The sequence below is a fragment of the Orbicella franksi genome, chromosome 10, assembly GCF_964199315.1.
Source record: "Orbicella franksi chromosome 10, jaOrbFran1.1, whole genome shotgun sequence".
NCBI lineage: Eukaryota > Metazoa > Cnidaria > Anthozoa > Scleractinia > Merulinidae > Orbicella > Orbicella franksi.
Window position 1 is genome coordinate 30,948,831 of NC_138154.1, and position 16,213 is coordinate 30,965,043.

The 16,213-nt window shown below is 39.4% G+C and overlaps 1 protein-coding gene across 1 annotated transcript in view; it reads left to right on the forward strand.

The window, feature by feature from the left end:
• Nucleotides 1-14,920, forward strand: part of LOC145499504 (synaptojanin-1-like) — a 30,688-nt gene extending 15,768 nt beyond the window's left edge. Inside the window, exons 13-23 of the mRNA XM_081479022.1 lie at nucleotides 2,849-2,989; nucleotides 3,086-3,278; nucleotides 5,467-5,625; nucleotides 5,915-6,245; nucleotides 6,548-6,644; nucleotides 6,987-7,193; nucleotides 7,323-7,401; nucleotides 7,749-8,118; nucleotides 9,309-9,691; nucleotides 12,897-13,083; nucleotides 13,291-14,920. Of these exons, the coding sequence (XP_081335148.1) occupies nucleotides 2,849-2,989; nucleotides 3,086-3,278; nucleotides 5,467-5,625; nucleotides 5,915-6,245; nucleotides 6,548-6,644; nucleotides 6,987-7,193; nucleotides 7,323-7,401; nucleotides 7,749-8,118; nucleotides 9,309-9,691; nucleotides 12,897-13,083; nucleotides 13,291-13,895 (2,752 nt within the window). The 3' untranslated portion in view covers nucleotides 13,896-14,920. The remainder of the gene's footprint in view (nucleotides 1-2,848; nucleotides 2,990-3,085; nucleotides 3,279-5,466; nucleotides 5,626-5,914; nucleotides 6,246-6,547; nucleotides 6,645-6,986; nucleotides 7,194-7,322; nucleotides 7,402-7,748; nucleotides 8,119-9,308; nucleotides 9,692-12,896; nucleotides 13,084-13,290) is intronic.
• Nucleotides 14,921-16,213: the final 1,293 nt, after the last annotated feature.

The window sequence follows — 16,213 nt, forward strand, 5'->3', positions numbered from 1 at the left end:
GAAAAAGATAATTTATACTACAAGTAAAGGTGCGAAATAGAATAGATTAAGACTAAAAAAATATAATTGTTTGGTGTCAATGCAGTGAGGTGTTAGAAAGCCATAATGAGAGATATGTCTGTTCAATGGGATAATTTTTATAGTATTTCCAAATTTAATCTTATGAAAAAACAGTTAGCCACGAAAGTAAAAGTTTCCAGATCTGTTGTCAAGATTTGTTGTGTCTTGTCATGTGGCTTGGAAGCAATATTTACAGCCAATTTTTTTTTACGGTTAACATTTTTTAATTTGAAATAAATGACAACAATTTCAAAAATTAACAGACATGTTTCGGCAGAAACATCTGCCTTCATAGCTGTGTTACAATATGTGCGTAGAGCATAGAATATAAATACTGAAAAATGTTAATAACTGCAGTAGCGGGAAGAAGAGAAAAACATTTTTACAATAAAGAAAAGCGTGAGAATTACAATAACAAGTTTAAATTAACATGGTTGATTTGATGATTGAGAGAAGGGTTTTCCCACTGCATGTGCTGCATGAGCTGGAGCAGAATAGGCGATTTACATGATGGCGTCATTTGACTACAACTACCAGAATCCTTCACTTTTTCTGTTTCTTATGCTAATTAAGGCAATTGTTATTGAAACCCCACTGGGAATTCAAAATTTAAATAATAAAGAAAAAACGAAAGGAGTTCTGGTAGTTGTAGTCAAATGACGACAACGTGCAAATCTGCTATTCCCCAGGTGTATACCAATGTATGAGTGTTTATCCTACATGTTGGGTAGTTTCATAGCAAGCGTTACAGCCTGCAAATTAACAAATTAGCGTCAGTTTTTTGTGCGTCTGTCCTCTTATTCATGATAAATTGCGTCATAACATTGTTAAAAGGGAGCTTAAGCAACGACGACGACGACGCCGAGGACTACGCCTAGTAGAAAATGAATTTATATTTTACCAACCAAATTCGCGATTGTGTAGATCTGTTAGGTGCGCCAATGGTTCTAAAAACGTGCTTGGGCTAAATATGCAATGACATCGTTCAGTTCCAAATGGAAATACGAAATATTAGTCGTCGTCGTAAACGTTAAGTAGACGACGCAGAACTTGGTCATTTAACGTTGTTGTTTTACAGAGGACGGCAAAGAAATGTACAAAGATTTATAACGCACATGCACAGCTATTGTTTTTCTCATTAAACCTTTTGTTTAGTGACGTTCTCGTTGCCGTCGTCGTCGTGGTTTGCTTAAGCTCCCTAATGTGGCTGTGGAACCACGAGCCGCAGGCGAGTGGTTCCGCAGTAAACTTTGACAATGTTATGACGAAATTTATCATCAATAAGAGGACAGACACATAAAAAACTGACGTTAATTTGTTTTTTACAATAACAAGACCCCAAAATGGTCAAATGCCGGGATTAAATGAGGGGAAAAGACGCCGTAAACTTGCCGTAAACAAAGATAAGTGAATTTTATTCAAAATGACACGAACGTTGTCAATAGCTTTTCTCGCTTTTTGATTGGCTACTTAAAAAGTTGACAGTTTGAAAGTTGAACTTGAAAGTCTTGCATAAATTAAAATTTTATCCGTCTGTACTCTTATTGATGATAAAAATGAATCAATCAGCGCGCGAGAAATTAGACAGTTATTGTAAAAAGAAAATTTATGCACGACGCCTGAACGAAGCCCACAAGGGATAGGATGTTCCACACTTGATAGGGACCCAATTTTAAAGGAGGAGAAAACTAAGTTGATGTTTATATTTTTGCAATATCGTTTAACTAAACCCGTTATGCGATTTTTTTGTGACGGCTATGTATGGGAGCTTGAAATAGAAAGTTAATGCATCTTTGGGTTCATTTGATGCCACAACTTGACTTTGTTTGTTTGTAAGACAGTTATTTACAACTTCTTCAACCATGTACCCCTTCCAGGTGTTGTTACGGCCAAATGTGCAAAGTAGCTATGGTTTCCCCCTTTGCGCTCGTTCTTTCTTATCTCCATGGGTCACCATGAAGAGATTTGCTTAAAAAATATAAAGGCTCTAAGTTTTTTTCTGTCGCAGAAGTGTGGATACGTTTCATCTTTTGGTTGTTCCGATGAGGATTTTCCTATTGTCTTTACCCCTATGAAACGGCCACCCAAAATTTAATACACATAATTTCGCTTTGACTTAAGTTCTTTTTATAAAAAAACATCTTATAAACTAAGCAGTCAAATTTGTTTTGGCACTCCCGTTAGATCTTAAGTCTAAGATCTCCGTCTCTTGGGTCTCTCCCATGTTTCTCTCTGACGTGTTTCCCGATCGCAGACCGCTTACGTTCCTCAAAACGTTAATAAATAATAATAATAATAATAATAATACATAATATTATACTTAGAGCAACAGTACACGTTTAGTACAGTACAGTACAAGTTTAAGTTCCCGGCTCAAACACACGTTTATCATGATTGTCTTGACGTGATTCCACTAAGAAATCAAAGTACACCGACCCCCGTAAAGCGGCCACCTGCCATTTCCCCAAGGGTGGCCGTTTTTCGACTGTAGAGAAAATAATCTTATCGATATAGCTATAGGCTCGTCGAAAAATATTTATTTACCCAGGGACTCGACAAAATTGGAGACGGCTAGGCATTGGAGCCAACGGGGACATTTTTATACTATCTTATTATTTATTTTGCTGTGCAATAGTCCATTTACCACAATGGTCTCTAGTTTGCTTTAAGTGTAATGTTGCTCTAAGTATATTAAGTTATTGAAACATTGTGTGTAGAGATCTGCGTTAGGTGGAAGTTTTTGCGATCTCATTGACACTAATATCTACTTGCTTCCTCAAAATTCTAGTTCAAATCAACGAAAGGAATGGGGCGAAGAGCTGCGACGCATCATATCACGTGATCATGCCTATGTGCTAGTGACGTGCGAACAGCTTGTTGGTGTTTGTCTGTTTGTGTTTATCCGTTCTCATCTTGTTCCGTACATAAGGTAACTAAAAATTTATCCTTACAGTGTCAAGGCTTTTTGCGTAGACAGGTGTCGACAAAAGAGAAAATTATGGCTTTCTTTTGTGGTTTCTTTCAGGGACGTGGCTGTCCAATCCGTCAAAACCGGTCTTGGTGGTAGCGCTGGGAACAAAGGAGGTGTGGCTATACGTCTTCTTCTGCACGCCACCTCCATCTGCTTTGTTTGCTCGCATTTTGCTGCTGGTCAGTCAGGTGTAGCGGACAGAAATAGTGATTATCACGATATCTCGTCAAGGATAGCCTTTCCAATGGTATAATTTTAAACATTGTGGAGATGAACTATATATGACTATATGTTATATGTTAGTAGCGTATTAATTTATGGGGATGTTAGCTATTTGTCAACATGCGCACTCAATGCATGCTGCTTGGAAAGCGAAGTAATACAAGGTTGGCTTTACGGTTCGGGGTGGTTGACAGTTGTCAATTTCGCATGTCACGTTCAATCGGTAACTGCTGGAAGTATTTTTAACCGCTCAATAGGTTGGTTTTACCTAACCCGTGAAACAGAAAGTACTTGTTAGTGTGTAACATTGTCTGCTAATTAACAATTAGATTATGAGCTCGAGATTTCTATGCGGTGATAGTTGATGAGGCCGTAGGCCGAATCAACTATCGCCTCATCGAAATCGAGGGCGAATAATCTAATTGTTTTAGTAGAATTCTAACTGAAATTAACGCAAATAACGGTTTCCAATTATTTTTGTACGCATTATTGAACTTTACGCTTTAACAAAATCGCACGTATTGAATTGTCCTTGGTAATTTTTCAGGTGTTTACGCACGCGCACCCGTTAACTCAATAATTAAGCTCAAGAAACCGTAATTATCCTTCTTTTAGTCTTCTCAGGAATTTAACTATCCATTTACATCTAAACTTTCTGCCAAAAATTCGGAAAAACGATAAAAACGTCGCACTCTAATGGCTGATAGTATACGAGTAGCTCAGCCAATCAGATTGCAGCATTTACATTAGTATACTAGTAGAATTTTACTAATTAGTATTAGTGCATGGTATAGAAAAACAAAGACTAGAAAACAAAAGAATTACTAACTACAGGGGGATAGTCGCAACTAATACAAAGTTGTGGCGTGTACAATTCCACTATGTAATTCACGGGTTAAGTAAAACCACTCTAAAACTTGTCCATGCTGTAGCTATTAGTGGTCAACAGTTTTAGCTTAGCAAGTATCTACGAATGTCAACTTTTTATACTCAATATTTGAGGTGCTTAAATTTTCCAAGAGTTTGTAATAGGTGGTTTGCAGCTATTCCCGAGAGATTCAAATGACCATGACCCTGTCGGCCGTGTTGGATGACAAGAGCAATAAAGCTAATTATAATTACTTTGTTCATGGTCATCTAACATGGCGGTGATGACATCAGTTGCAAACGATCTCTTAGGAGAAGACCTTCGAGCAGCAATTTTGTAAACCATTTAATGCAACCTTTCGCAGGTGTTTCGGTTTAAGGACGGTGCTTACGAAATACAAACGTTTTTACGCCAGGGTAGGACCACGCGGAAAAAGTAGATCTCTACAAGGGCTATTGGAATCTACAAAGAAAAATTGGGGTAGCCACGCATTTTTTCGGGATAATTCCTGAATCCCCCAAAAATGCTGACATCAGCATTTTTCTGAAAAAAGAAGGAAAGGACATTTCTTCACAGATTTTCTTAGAATTCACCTTTTCATACAGAAAAGCAAACACATTTATAAAGATCTTAAAACTACATTGTAAATGGTAACATAAAAACCATTTTTGGTTTATTTTTAATAGCAAAGTCGTTGCAACAGCGCTTTTTGCGTCTCCGACAGCCTTCCTCTGGTTCAACTAAAATACAGTCTAAATACCTTTTGCTCACAACCAGAAACTAATCACGTGTTGAATAGGCTTGCCACTTCCATTTCATAACATAAAATGTAGGGGTAACCACACGTTTTGATGAGTTATTGATCTTTTTTTGTAAACTTTTACGGTGCCCGTTACAATTTTTTCCTGTCACCTCCCCAGTTAGTAAAGCATTTGCGTATCTCGCACTTATTTTGCGCGCGCACTACGCCATCTGCAGGTACATGTTGACAGTTGGATTTCAGTATAATTTTCCACAAATAACAGCTAGTTTTTCAGCTGGAAGACGTTAACAGTTAGTGGTTAGCGATATGCTGCAATTCTGTTTTAAGTGCAGGTTCTTTAAACTTGATTTGGTCACAGTAGAAAAGTTTTGCTTTCATTTTAGTCGTGTACCTGGTAGCGTAGTTGATTGCGTCCATGTCTACCCCAGCGCGCGCGTGCCACTTAAACCATGCCTTCCGTGATGCGCAGAACGTGTGCGCACAAACAAAAGTAGGCACCGTCCTTAATTATCTGCGACAGGGAACCGAACAGGATTTCTATGACATTATTTATAGTTTTCTTGAACTCATTGCACCTTTCAGGGCCGCAGGCTAATTTCACACGACTATGTATTCTGGTGTGGAGATTTCAACTACCGAGTTGATCTACCCATAGAGGAAGTGAAAGAACTGATAAAGAACAAACAATGGGAGGAACTCTTGAAAGAAGATCAGTTGATAAAAGAAAGGAACGAACACAAGGTACAGTGGGATGATTCGTTATGTTACAAACACAAGGTACAGTTGGAAGATTTGATATATTACAAACACAAGGTACAGTGGGAAGATTTGCTATGTTACGAGGTACAGTGGGAAGATTTGTTATGTTGTAAACACAATGTACAGTGGGAATATTTGTTATGTTACAAATACAAGGTACAGGAGACGGAAAGTGTAAGTCTAGGACTTGTCGGAATTGTTGGCCCAGTATTTCTTAGAGCGAGCATCTCTCTTTGTTTGTAACGAGTGGTAGCTCTTTTCTTTCAACAAGGTTTTCCGTGGCTTTATCGAGGGTAAAATAATGTTTCCTCCAACCTACAAATATGACTTGTTCTCTGACGATTATGATACAAGTGAGAAGATGCGTATCCCGGCCTGGACTGACCGTGTCCTCTGGAGACGGAGAAAGCCTCGGTACAAGGCAACCACCCTCGTCCGTAAGCACGTGTCTACACAGCACAACCAAGTGGAACAAGGAGATAAACCTTTACTCATCGGAGAGGGAGACGGGGATGATGATGATGATGGCGATGGTGATGATGATGAGGAAGAAGAAGACGACGACGATGACGATGAGGACGATGACCAAATTGAAAAGGAAGGTAAGTTAACTCGTGCTTGAAAAATCAGGGGGCAGTTGCCGCCATTTCACTGCATGTAAGTGATGAAAGTTGTTTTCTGAATTATTTTAAAAGGAGTCAAAGTAGTCGTAACCTTGTATAAATGAAGTTTTATTAGTGTTATTATGTTATTATATGCAGTATAAAACGTAGGAATGCAAAGGGTTTAAGGGTTATTATCATTATCATTATCATTATCATTACATTATCGTTATCATTATCATTATCGTTATCACTATCATTATCATTATTATTCGAACTTAACTAAAGTTTTGTTAATTTAGACGACAAGGCTGCTAATGCGCAGGGTGGAGGAATTCATTTCACACCTGGAAAAATTTTGTATTACGGGCGAGCAGAGCTAAAAACCTCAGATCACAGGTATTGCAAAAGAAACTGAAAAACGTTTACTTACAAACAAACACTGCACAAAGCAGTCGGCTCCTCAGGCAATCTCAAGTGTTATTGTGGTCTCCCTCTCGACCATTATATTGTTGGATCATCATGTAACTCTAGTGAACGCCCAAACAAGTCTAGTTACCAGAAGCTGAACACATCTCCATCGCCTTGGAAAGCCATAACACAAACATGTTTAACCATTTCAGTTCCAAACTCAAACTATTAGTTACCACAGCAGGTGTGATTAATTACTAATTTTCCTTTTTCACGAAAAGTATTTGTTTGTTTGACAAGTGAACTTTTATCTCCCTTTATACAATGTAGGCCAGTTGTAGCCCTGATAGAAATAGAAATACAGAAGGTGGACCGGGATAAACAGAGTCAGGTACATGACGATGTTATGAAAGCTATGGGACCCGCTGATCCCACAGTTGTAGTGACAAGTGATGATGTGGAAGATGGGGATGCCGGGATTGATGTATCAGACCTCCTTGGTGCCGTGGAGCCTTATGGGACTGTTGTATTAGTAAGGTAAGGAACATTACTACATTGAGACTTCTTGAAACAGTGAATACATGTTTCCAAGAGCGATTGTTCAAAGTTATTTTAAGTGTTATCTATGAAATATCAATGCTGCTAAAACAGTTTGTCTTCTTGCAGGGTGGTCGATGAAGAAATTCTTTTGACTATGGATGATGGTCGTAGCGCGCTAAAGGTCCTGGAGCTGGACGGAAAAGAGGTAATTATTGTGTTAAATATAAAACATAGTTGTAACTAAACTATAAATCAAACTGTTATTTATTTTTAATATGTATATACTCTGATTTTACCTTGTTAAGTAATTGTATAGTGGTGTAAGTTAATTTTACGTGTAGTAGGTCCACATCAGTTGGACCTGGTTGTCATTCTTTTAATACCTTACTTTTCAGACAAAGCTTGTATATGTGTCTGTATGTTATAACTAGTTTATAAATCATGTGTTGTTCGTTCTAAGCAATCAGAAAAAAAATGATGTAGTCTTTCAGGCCAATCAGATTCAAATTACAATTGGCTTGTTAGCTAACAAACGTTTTTTAATTCTTACAGGTATCGGGTAAAAAGGTTCAAGTTCACCTGAAATCTGAATCACTTTTGTCTAAAACTGACCTTACAGTTCAAAGCCTTGTCTCGCACGAGTCCTCGTTTGACTCTGAGGAATGTAAAAACAATTCGTTGACTCCAGTAAGGGGTCGGGCGCTCTCGGATTTGTTGTCCTCTTCAACAGGCCATCACTCTACCAAGCTGCCCGTTTTGGAGCCGATCAAGATTCAGTCAACCGAAATTCAGTCTGCCGAAGATGGCAGTTCGGATAGTGAACCGGAAGACAAAGGGAATTTTGAGTTGGCTTATGATAGCGGCGATGATAGCGAACCAGAGGCAGACCGCGAGATAAATAAAATTAGGGTCAAAGATGGAGGTAGGTGCATGAATCATACCAGAAACTGAAATAAAGTTAATTTCAATTTGGTTTGATAGTAACTGCAAAGGTTATATGCAGACAACTTGGCCAAGTTGTTGGAGCGCTGGGCTGAAGTTACCTAGAATTTTGTACATAACACTTCCGAATGCAAATTCTCGGCTACTTAAGCAACCGACCGGTCAGCCTCCCATATTTTTGCATTTTTTATAATTATTATATGGCTGTCTCACAAGGACTGGGAAATACCGAATTCACGAATTTGATTGGCTGAAATCGATATTGACCGCGGTCTAGATTTTCCCATCTAGACCGCCATCTACACCGGTTTCATTTTGCGTTGAAAAAGTAAACTAAAATACAAAAATGTTCACCGTTTTCTTTTATTTTCTTCTCAATCATTTATGGAAGTGCCAAAAAGCCTGGTGACAGAAAAAAAGGTAAAGCGGACGAGCATATTTCGGCAGATTTAAGTTAAGCTCATCTCCGTTTGCAAGCAAAATGTCAGCAAACCAGTTACATTAAACGCATTAAAGTTTTCTTCTTTGCCATATAATAAACATCCTATTAACCGAGGTAAGTCGATCTGTATGGGAGAATCTTGACCTCGGTCGTGTGTACAGACCTCACTGCGTTCGGTCTGTACTCACGACCTCGGTCAAGATTCTCCCATACAGATCGACTTACCTCGGTTAATAAGAGCTAAGTAATGAATCAAACACGAAAGACCGTGTTTGACCACATTTCCAAACACCGAGAAGAGAGTTAAAAATACGACGCGTAGCGAAGTATTTTTGACGAACTTCGAGGTGTTCGGAAATGAGGTCAAACCCTGTCTTGAGTGTTTGACCAAATTTCAATCAAAACTTAAATTAAGGAAAAAATGGAGAAAGAAATTCGTAAAATCTATGCTATTTAAGATCAGATATCCAAACACCGTCACGGTCGTGATTTCCTTTGTTTAAACGTGATGAATTATTAATGAGTTTGAGAACTTTATATCCAGTTTGCAATACAGTCCAACCTCTGGTGAGTGACAAGCAGAGAAAAAAAATTAGAATTTCCTTCCAGCGTTGTAGCTGATCGATGGATTAAAAAAAGGGCTCGTTTTCAATCTTTTAACTATGTATTAGATGTTTGGTTGATCCTAATGACTTTAAAGTAGTCATTTTCTCACTCCTGATAACCAGATGAAAGTTCTAAACAAGATGACAACCGAATGCTTCTCCCAAAACGACCACCACCTCCAAGACCAGCACCTGCGAGGTCTAAAGCTACAACTAAGGCTCCTCCACAAGTCAAAACGGTTGAACAGGTCACTATTGCTTCTGCACCAGTTGGGGATGGCCCATCTGTTGCACTTGGCGACCTGTGTGACTTTGATCCATTGGTGAAGGAAACTTCAAAGCATTCTGCAAAAGCCCGTAGACCCGCTCCACCTAAACGCCCAGCCCCTCCCAAAAGGCCAGTTGACGGACCAAAGGCGCCTTCTTCTGCGGTCCCACCTCAGGAGGGACATAAGCCCAAACCTAAAGTAGAGGTGATTCATGTTGCAACCAAGAAAGGAAAACAGGTATTGAAGGACTTGGTGCCAATATGGTTACTTTATTTTAGTGCTCGACAGTGAGTTTTCTATTTCAAGTATAAACGCATCACTATCGTGAAATTCCGAAAAATGGCTTATACAAAGACTTTATCTGGTGGGACAGTACTCCTCGAATCGGAAGGAATGATGCAGTTAAGAAATGGTTATGTTTATCTTTAGGAACGGTCTTGGGTTTGAAAATACTTTACGTCACATAAGGATAGTGCTTAACTTATATATGTAAAACACCAAAGTTCTGGCTCTCTAAGGATTGACTAGAAAAAAGTTTTAAAATTTTAAGTATCTGCTAAGAGTAATGTTACCCAGGCGCTTATTATGCGGGAAAGTTGGTGGTCAGTCGGAATAACACGTGACTGTCGCGAATGGTCAACGAGCTGCATCATGTTGCTTAACACAGTAATTCTGGGACCGAGAGTCCGAATGAGAAATGGGCTTCAAGAACACAGCACACACCCAGTGGCTCAAAAAACTCCATCGAAAACAAAAACATGAAATGGACTAAAATGTTAACGGTAACGGTTACCGGAATAATGGCCTAGGACAGTGGGCTTCTCGAATGGGCCCAAAATGTTGAGAAATTCAATTGCTATATCTATATAATATTATTTGTAAATATCCACTATTAGCCACCTCCAATGCAGGGAATAATTGTTAAATATAGATATCCCCACTGGCATTCACGGCTACAACCATGTTATTTTCAGTAATCTATACATTTTTAGATGTTGGGCGTGCATCGCCTCTCTGAACAAAAGAATTTCTCGAACTAGTAATAATCATAGATTAGCTGAGTGCGTTCGAGTCAATGTAGCAAAAAGCATGGGATACTGCCTGGATAATTTTATTGTCACACCACGTTCCTGGTTTGACATTTGCTTTGTGTAATTTTGGCAAGTATCATCCACCATACTCAGAACATGATGTTTTGGACTCAATTCCAGCCATGCGAATTTGGAAGTGCAAATCTGCCGTTTTATAGAGCTGATGTGAAACAGGCTTAAAAAAAGCAATCACTACTGCCGGTGCCACCAACATCTTTCACTCTTTCACTTAGGCAACCCCACGCTCCACTGACATCTCCAGGAAACAAACCTCCTTTTAAACAGTTATTGCAATAATTACTAGAATGCATCTAATATTTGCTTGGAATCTATCACTGAGCTACATAGATTTCCGGAATAAATATTACACTTGAAGCCCAATTTATTTTTGTTGATTTTCACGAGGAACACATATTTTGAATAATAGTGTTCACTTCTACACCGAAAGGGCACTTTATTGTAATTCTTACACAAATTCATGATAAATGAGTTGTTTGGCACGCTGTTCATATACTGGTATGCTAAATTAGCACACACACAAGATAAGGTTTCAAGTCGACATCGCTTATTTAAAGTTGAATAAAGGAAAAGTGAAAATATTGAAAAAATATCAACAAAAAGAACTCAACCTGATGCGTAAAACTGATAAGAAAACAAGAAATTATATTACTTCCTTGCCACGCGACAAAATGCCCAACAGAAGCCGAGAAAATTGAATAGGGGAAATGAATGAATTATTGACTTCGGAGGACAAAATTGAACAATTTCCATTCTTCCGATAATGCCAATACATACATTATATATATATCTATAATGGCCAACATTTGAGAAAACAACGGAAAATAAAAGCGAAAGACACAAGTAAGACCAATTTGAAAACAAGAAATGAAATATGAAGGTGAATTAATCAACATTACCGAGTTTAAAATTCACCTTCTTTATTAACTTATCACTACTCACGATGAATTCGATAACGTTGATCCTAGCAGTATGCAGGACACCTATCATATATGAACTCAGTTAAATGACCTTGCTCTCCATGAGTCCTCGTAGCTCAGTGGATAGAGCGGCCGCCCGGTGTTCGGGAGGTCATGGGTTCGATTCCTGTCGGGGATTCAGAATTTTTCTTTGTCCCACGAAACCGAATAAACTAAACAAACAAGCCGCGTGGAGGTCGCCGTAAATTAAATATGCAGAAATCCAGCGTGGAAGTTTCCGTTCACTTTTAAAACCTAAATTCCTAAATACACGGAACCAAATGAAAAGAAATGCAAAAGGAAGTTCAATAACAGTAAATTTTTATTTACGCGGAGGCGAAGAAACCTATGTAAAAGCAAAGCAATGTTCAAAATTTTCGCAAACGTGCTTCGCTGCATATCAGCATGTTCAAATTAATTCTTCACGCTAAAGCGAAAGCTTGAGTTTTTGCCGACGACTTCTCCGACGTTTGCAATCGGCCGTAGCGTTACCAGTCGTTCCAAAAAGTTGAATTCAACTTCGAGGTAATACCGTACGTTACTATTTTTGTTTCCTAGGTGCGGGAAACTGCTTCAAATCCGCGATCGATATTCAAAACTTACTTGAAAGCGTTCAACCGATCGTCATGGTTTGAGGACTCTGTACTCGTTGATCTTCCATTCTTTGGCAACCTAGACATTGATTTGTATTTTTCCTTTCTATTTTAAATCTCAAAGCAGTAATTTCACGATGTTAGGAATGAAAACAAGACCTTTGAAGTTTGCAGATTTGGCCCGCAACGCGCCATTATTATATTACCTACCAGTTCCTGGCGGCCAAAAAAATTTCACATGAGATCGAGGCCATTTGTGCCACGATCGAGGGCATTTGTGCCAGCCAGCCAGCCAGCCAGCCAGCCAGTCGAACGCAAAAAAAGGCTTAAATCGCTGTTCTTCCGCCGCCATGTTGTTTGTACACCCAATGTCGTGCTCCTAAGGTGTCAATTAGCGGTATTTCTAGAAACAAACCTGACTAGTAGCCACTGACAACACGGTCTAGATATGAAGAGCACAGCCATATGGCAGCCATGTAAATTTAAATTAGAACCAAGAAATTCATCACGCGTTTTAAGAACTGTTTTTACGAATTTCCATCATTTATTTCATAGAAGAGCTCAGTCGAAACTTCATATAATGTTTTTTACTCCCCAAAAGTAACGGCCCCGAGAGTAGCGAGCCCCAAAGGCTACTAATTCAGTGATACAGCGCACGTTACTGTTATTGCTGTAGCGTGGACTCTCTCTCCCACCCTCGATTCATATTGTGTGTGATCTCTCTTGGCTCAAAACGGGCCTCGCAGCTGATAACTAACGCTGTTAATAAATGTTTTTGCAGGGCCCTGGGATAGGTGTTCCATTCAATGTCCAGCATGTAGCGCACATTGGCGCTGATAACGTCGAGGCTCTGCTGCTTGCTGCGAAAGATGATCCAAAATTGTTGCCGTCGTTTTTGCTTCCCGAGGGCCTTGGCGATGAAAAAGGGGACAGAAAGAAGTCAGTGGAAATAGACGACACGAAAGCAGGCGAGTTGATAAGTGACCTTTGAGTCCGTAACTTCATACAACAACAATGTATTGTCAAAGTGTATTGTTGCAAGCCCTTCTGTTCTTGCGCAACTTCGTTGAAGGAGCTCTAAGCTCTGTAACCTGCATGGATTCAGCAAAAGTAGCTTGAATTCATTTTGGTCTATAGTGCTAATTTTAATTCATTTGTTTCTTTTTGGCGATAAGGCGTCAAAGGAACGTCATTAAAAGACTTGAAGGAGACGTCACGTGGATCAGACGAATGTTCGGCTCCAGTTCTTTGTGGCTCTAACGGGAACGCTACAAATTCCGATGACCATGAAGCACCGCTCCCCAGAGTTGCATCCGTCTCTAAACCAACTCCCAAACCTAGACCTCGTTCATTAGTAGTGGAAATGGACTCTAACAAAGAGGCTAAGGTTCCAGGAACAGCAGAGAGGCCAGTTGCACCTCCACGGTCAAAATTCAAATCTTCGAAAGGGGATATTGAGGCCGGGTCTCAAAAGGACCATACCACTAAAGCTCCTAAACGAGACGCCCCTAATAGAATGGACATGAATCTTCCGCTGCCTGTAAAACCGAAGCCTAGACCAGTTCGTAATGAACATCCAGGAGAACAGCGAGTTTCTCCCTCGTTTTCTGTTAACGAATCAGTTGCGGTGACTGAAGCGGCCGTTGAAGATATCACTTTAAATGCACGGGACATTGAAACTGGCCAGAAAGAAATCAAGGGCTCCGAAGTGGAGCCTTCAAAAGCAAAAGCCAAAAAGCCCGTGCCACCTCCCATACCCCGGAGAATCGACCTGGATTGATTGTTTATTCAGTCACGATTACAACTCTGTCAACAGAACCGTGGTGTTTATTTGCTCTGGGTTTCAGGAGACACGGTACAGTTGTTGGTATGGAATGTTATTGAGGATGGTCATTTTTGTATACTTATGTCAGAGATCCATTCAGTTTGTCTGCGTTTGTACTCTTGCTGAATACGTAAAAGGAACGTTCACCATCACAAATTGCCTGTTTCGGTTTGCATTCTCCACAATGGCAGAGTTGTTATGCTTGCCTTGCAGAGGAGGGCTGCAGGACCATTAATCATACGGCTCAATACTAGAGGTCGCGTTGCTTCTTCTGTGGAGGGTTCTGCCAAGGAGAAGATGATGTACGCAAACTTAAGAGAATCATCAAAACGCTTTTGTCACTGCCTGTTTTAAGCATTGCCTTTTTCGCCACTCAAACTTTCTTCTTCAAATTGCTTACTGCTATCTGGATGCAGCGACATGGTATAAATATCAGGTTTTTATTAGTTTCTTTTTGAAGCTAGTTATTAGTATATATAAACAGGCGATAAGCGAGTACAACTTGAAAGAAGTTTAAAATATCATTGGTGTAAATCCTTAACTGCTCGAGCTTTCGTACGATTACTCGTTAATTATATGACTGAGAGAATTACGAACGCGCGAGCGTTAATTTGCACTGCGGTGGAATGAAATTTAACAATAAATAGGTCCACTCCCAGTCAATCATAGTAAAGTAATTTCCTCAGTCAAATAACAATAATTAATTATTCTAATTATGTATGATTTCATAAAAATCACAAATTCTTGCCTTGCACCATATTGATATTTCATTGCACTAGGACAAACTCATTCACGCGGATTGTAAATCTTGCGTACGGTTTTCTCGGTGGAGTCGCTCCGAATCCCAAACATGTGTTTTACTTCTTGTCGCTGTGAAAATCCTGGGGTTTTGCTGGCGTATGTGGGTTATATATGTGCCGCGGGATAGGGATAGGGTATCATTTTTACACAAACGAAATAAAGTTGACCAGTTCACGCCATCTTTATTAGTTTTTGTTTTTCCCTTGAATAGGGTGTCATTTTTCGGGTGTTGGCCTTAAATAGGGTATCAATTATCATTTGGTTCTTGATTGAACAAGGTCAGGGTTTAAAGTAATGACAGTTTGCTTTTGGGAGTTGGACATTCCTTCCTTTACGAAGGACTCATCTACGCATTTAATGAAGAGTTCACAGATAAGGTCCCAACAGTTTTTGTAGACCAAAACTGGAATTCTATCATTTCCTGGAAACTTGTTGTGGTGAAAAGTTTCTAAAATCTTTTTGCATTCTCCCATGGTAATTTGGCCTTCACTCGTCTTCACATAATTACGGTACATTTTAAATCGTTTAGAAGGGACTTGATAGAATCCACGTCTGCCGCTTTCTTTTTGTGCAAGTTGTAATGATATGTTTTTAACATTATTTCTCTTTCTAAGTCCAAAAAGTACTTAGTGCTTCTTTCTCCGTGCTTATGCTAGCAAGCTCTTGCACGTACAATAATTCGATTTGTTTTCTTTTCATAAAATAATTTCATTTTCTTTGATTTCGTTTAAGGTGGCCGAACACAGTTTTCAAGTGCCTATGCCTAATTCACCATTACTTTTAAACTGTTTGTTTTGGCACACATTTTTTGCGAGAGTCAAGGTTAACCACAGAAGGATTTATTCTCGCATTTTGGCTAAGGTGTGTGCTGTTGCCATGGCAACGGGGCTGGTTAAAAACAAGGCTTAAAAGGTTTTTGTTTATTTAAAAAAATCAGTCGTTAGATTTTTTTCATCATTTGCCCACTACTAACTGACATTAAATCCCTTCTGTCAACACTGTTCTAATAAAATTTTGACATTGACGATTTTCGTAATTCGCCGGAAATCGTTTTCACTGCATATTTTGTATTATTAAAAATTCCCTATGCCAAGATTTTTTGTGATAGATCATTCACGCGGTTTCTGAACTGCCAAATTTCTTGAAATTCTAACGACTGGATCGTTAGAAATCGGCACGTTTCTGCAAAAGCAATCGGTCTCAATTTTTTGAGCAACTGCGCATGCCTTGCGTTTAACTGGGCTCTTTCGGTAACAATCTCGTTCCCAGAGCCCACGTGTCTTTTGGTCAGAGCCAAGACACGGAGCTCTCAGTGGAACAATCAATTTCCAGACTCCAAGATTTTAGGAGTTACGGTTTCACGGCGCATGCGGCCTTGGTTTACAACATGGCAATCTCGTTCCTAGAGCGCACGTGTCTTTTGGTTGACGCTGACCAAAAGACACGTGGGCTCTAAGAACAAGATTGTTTCG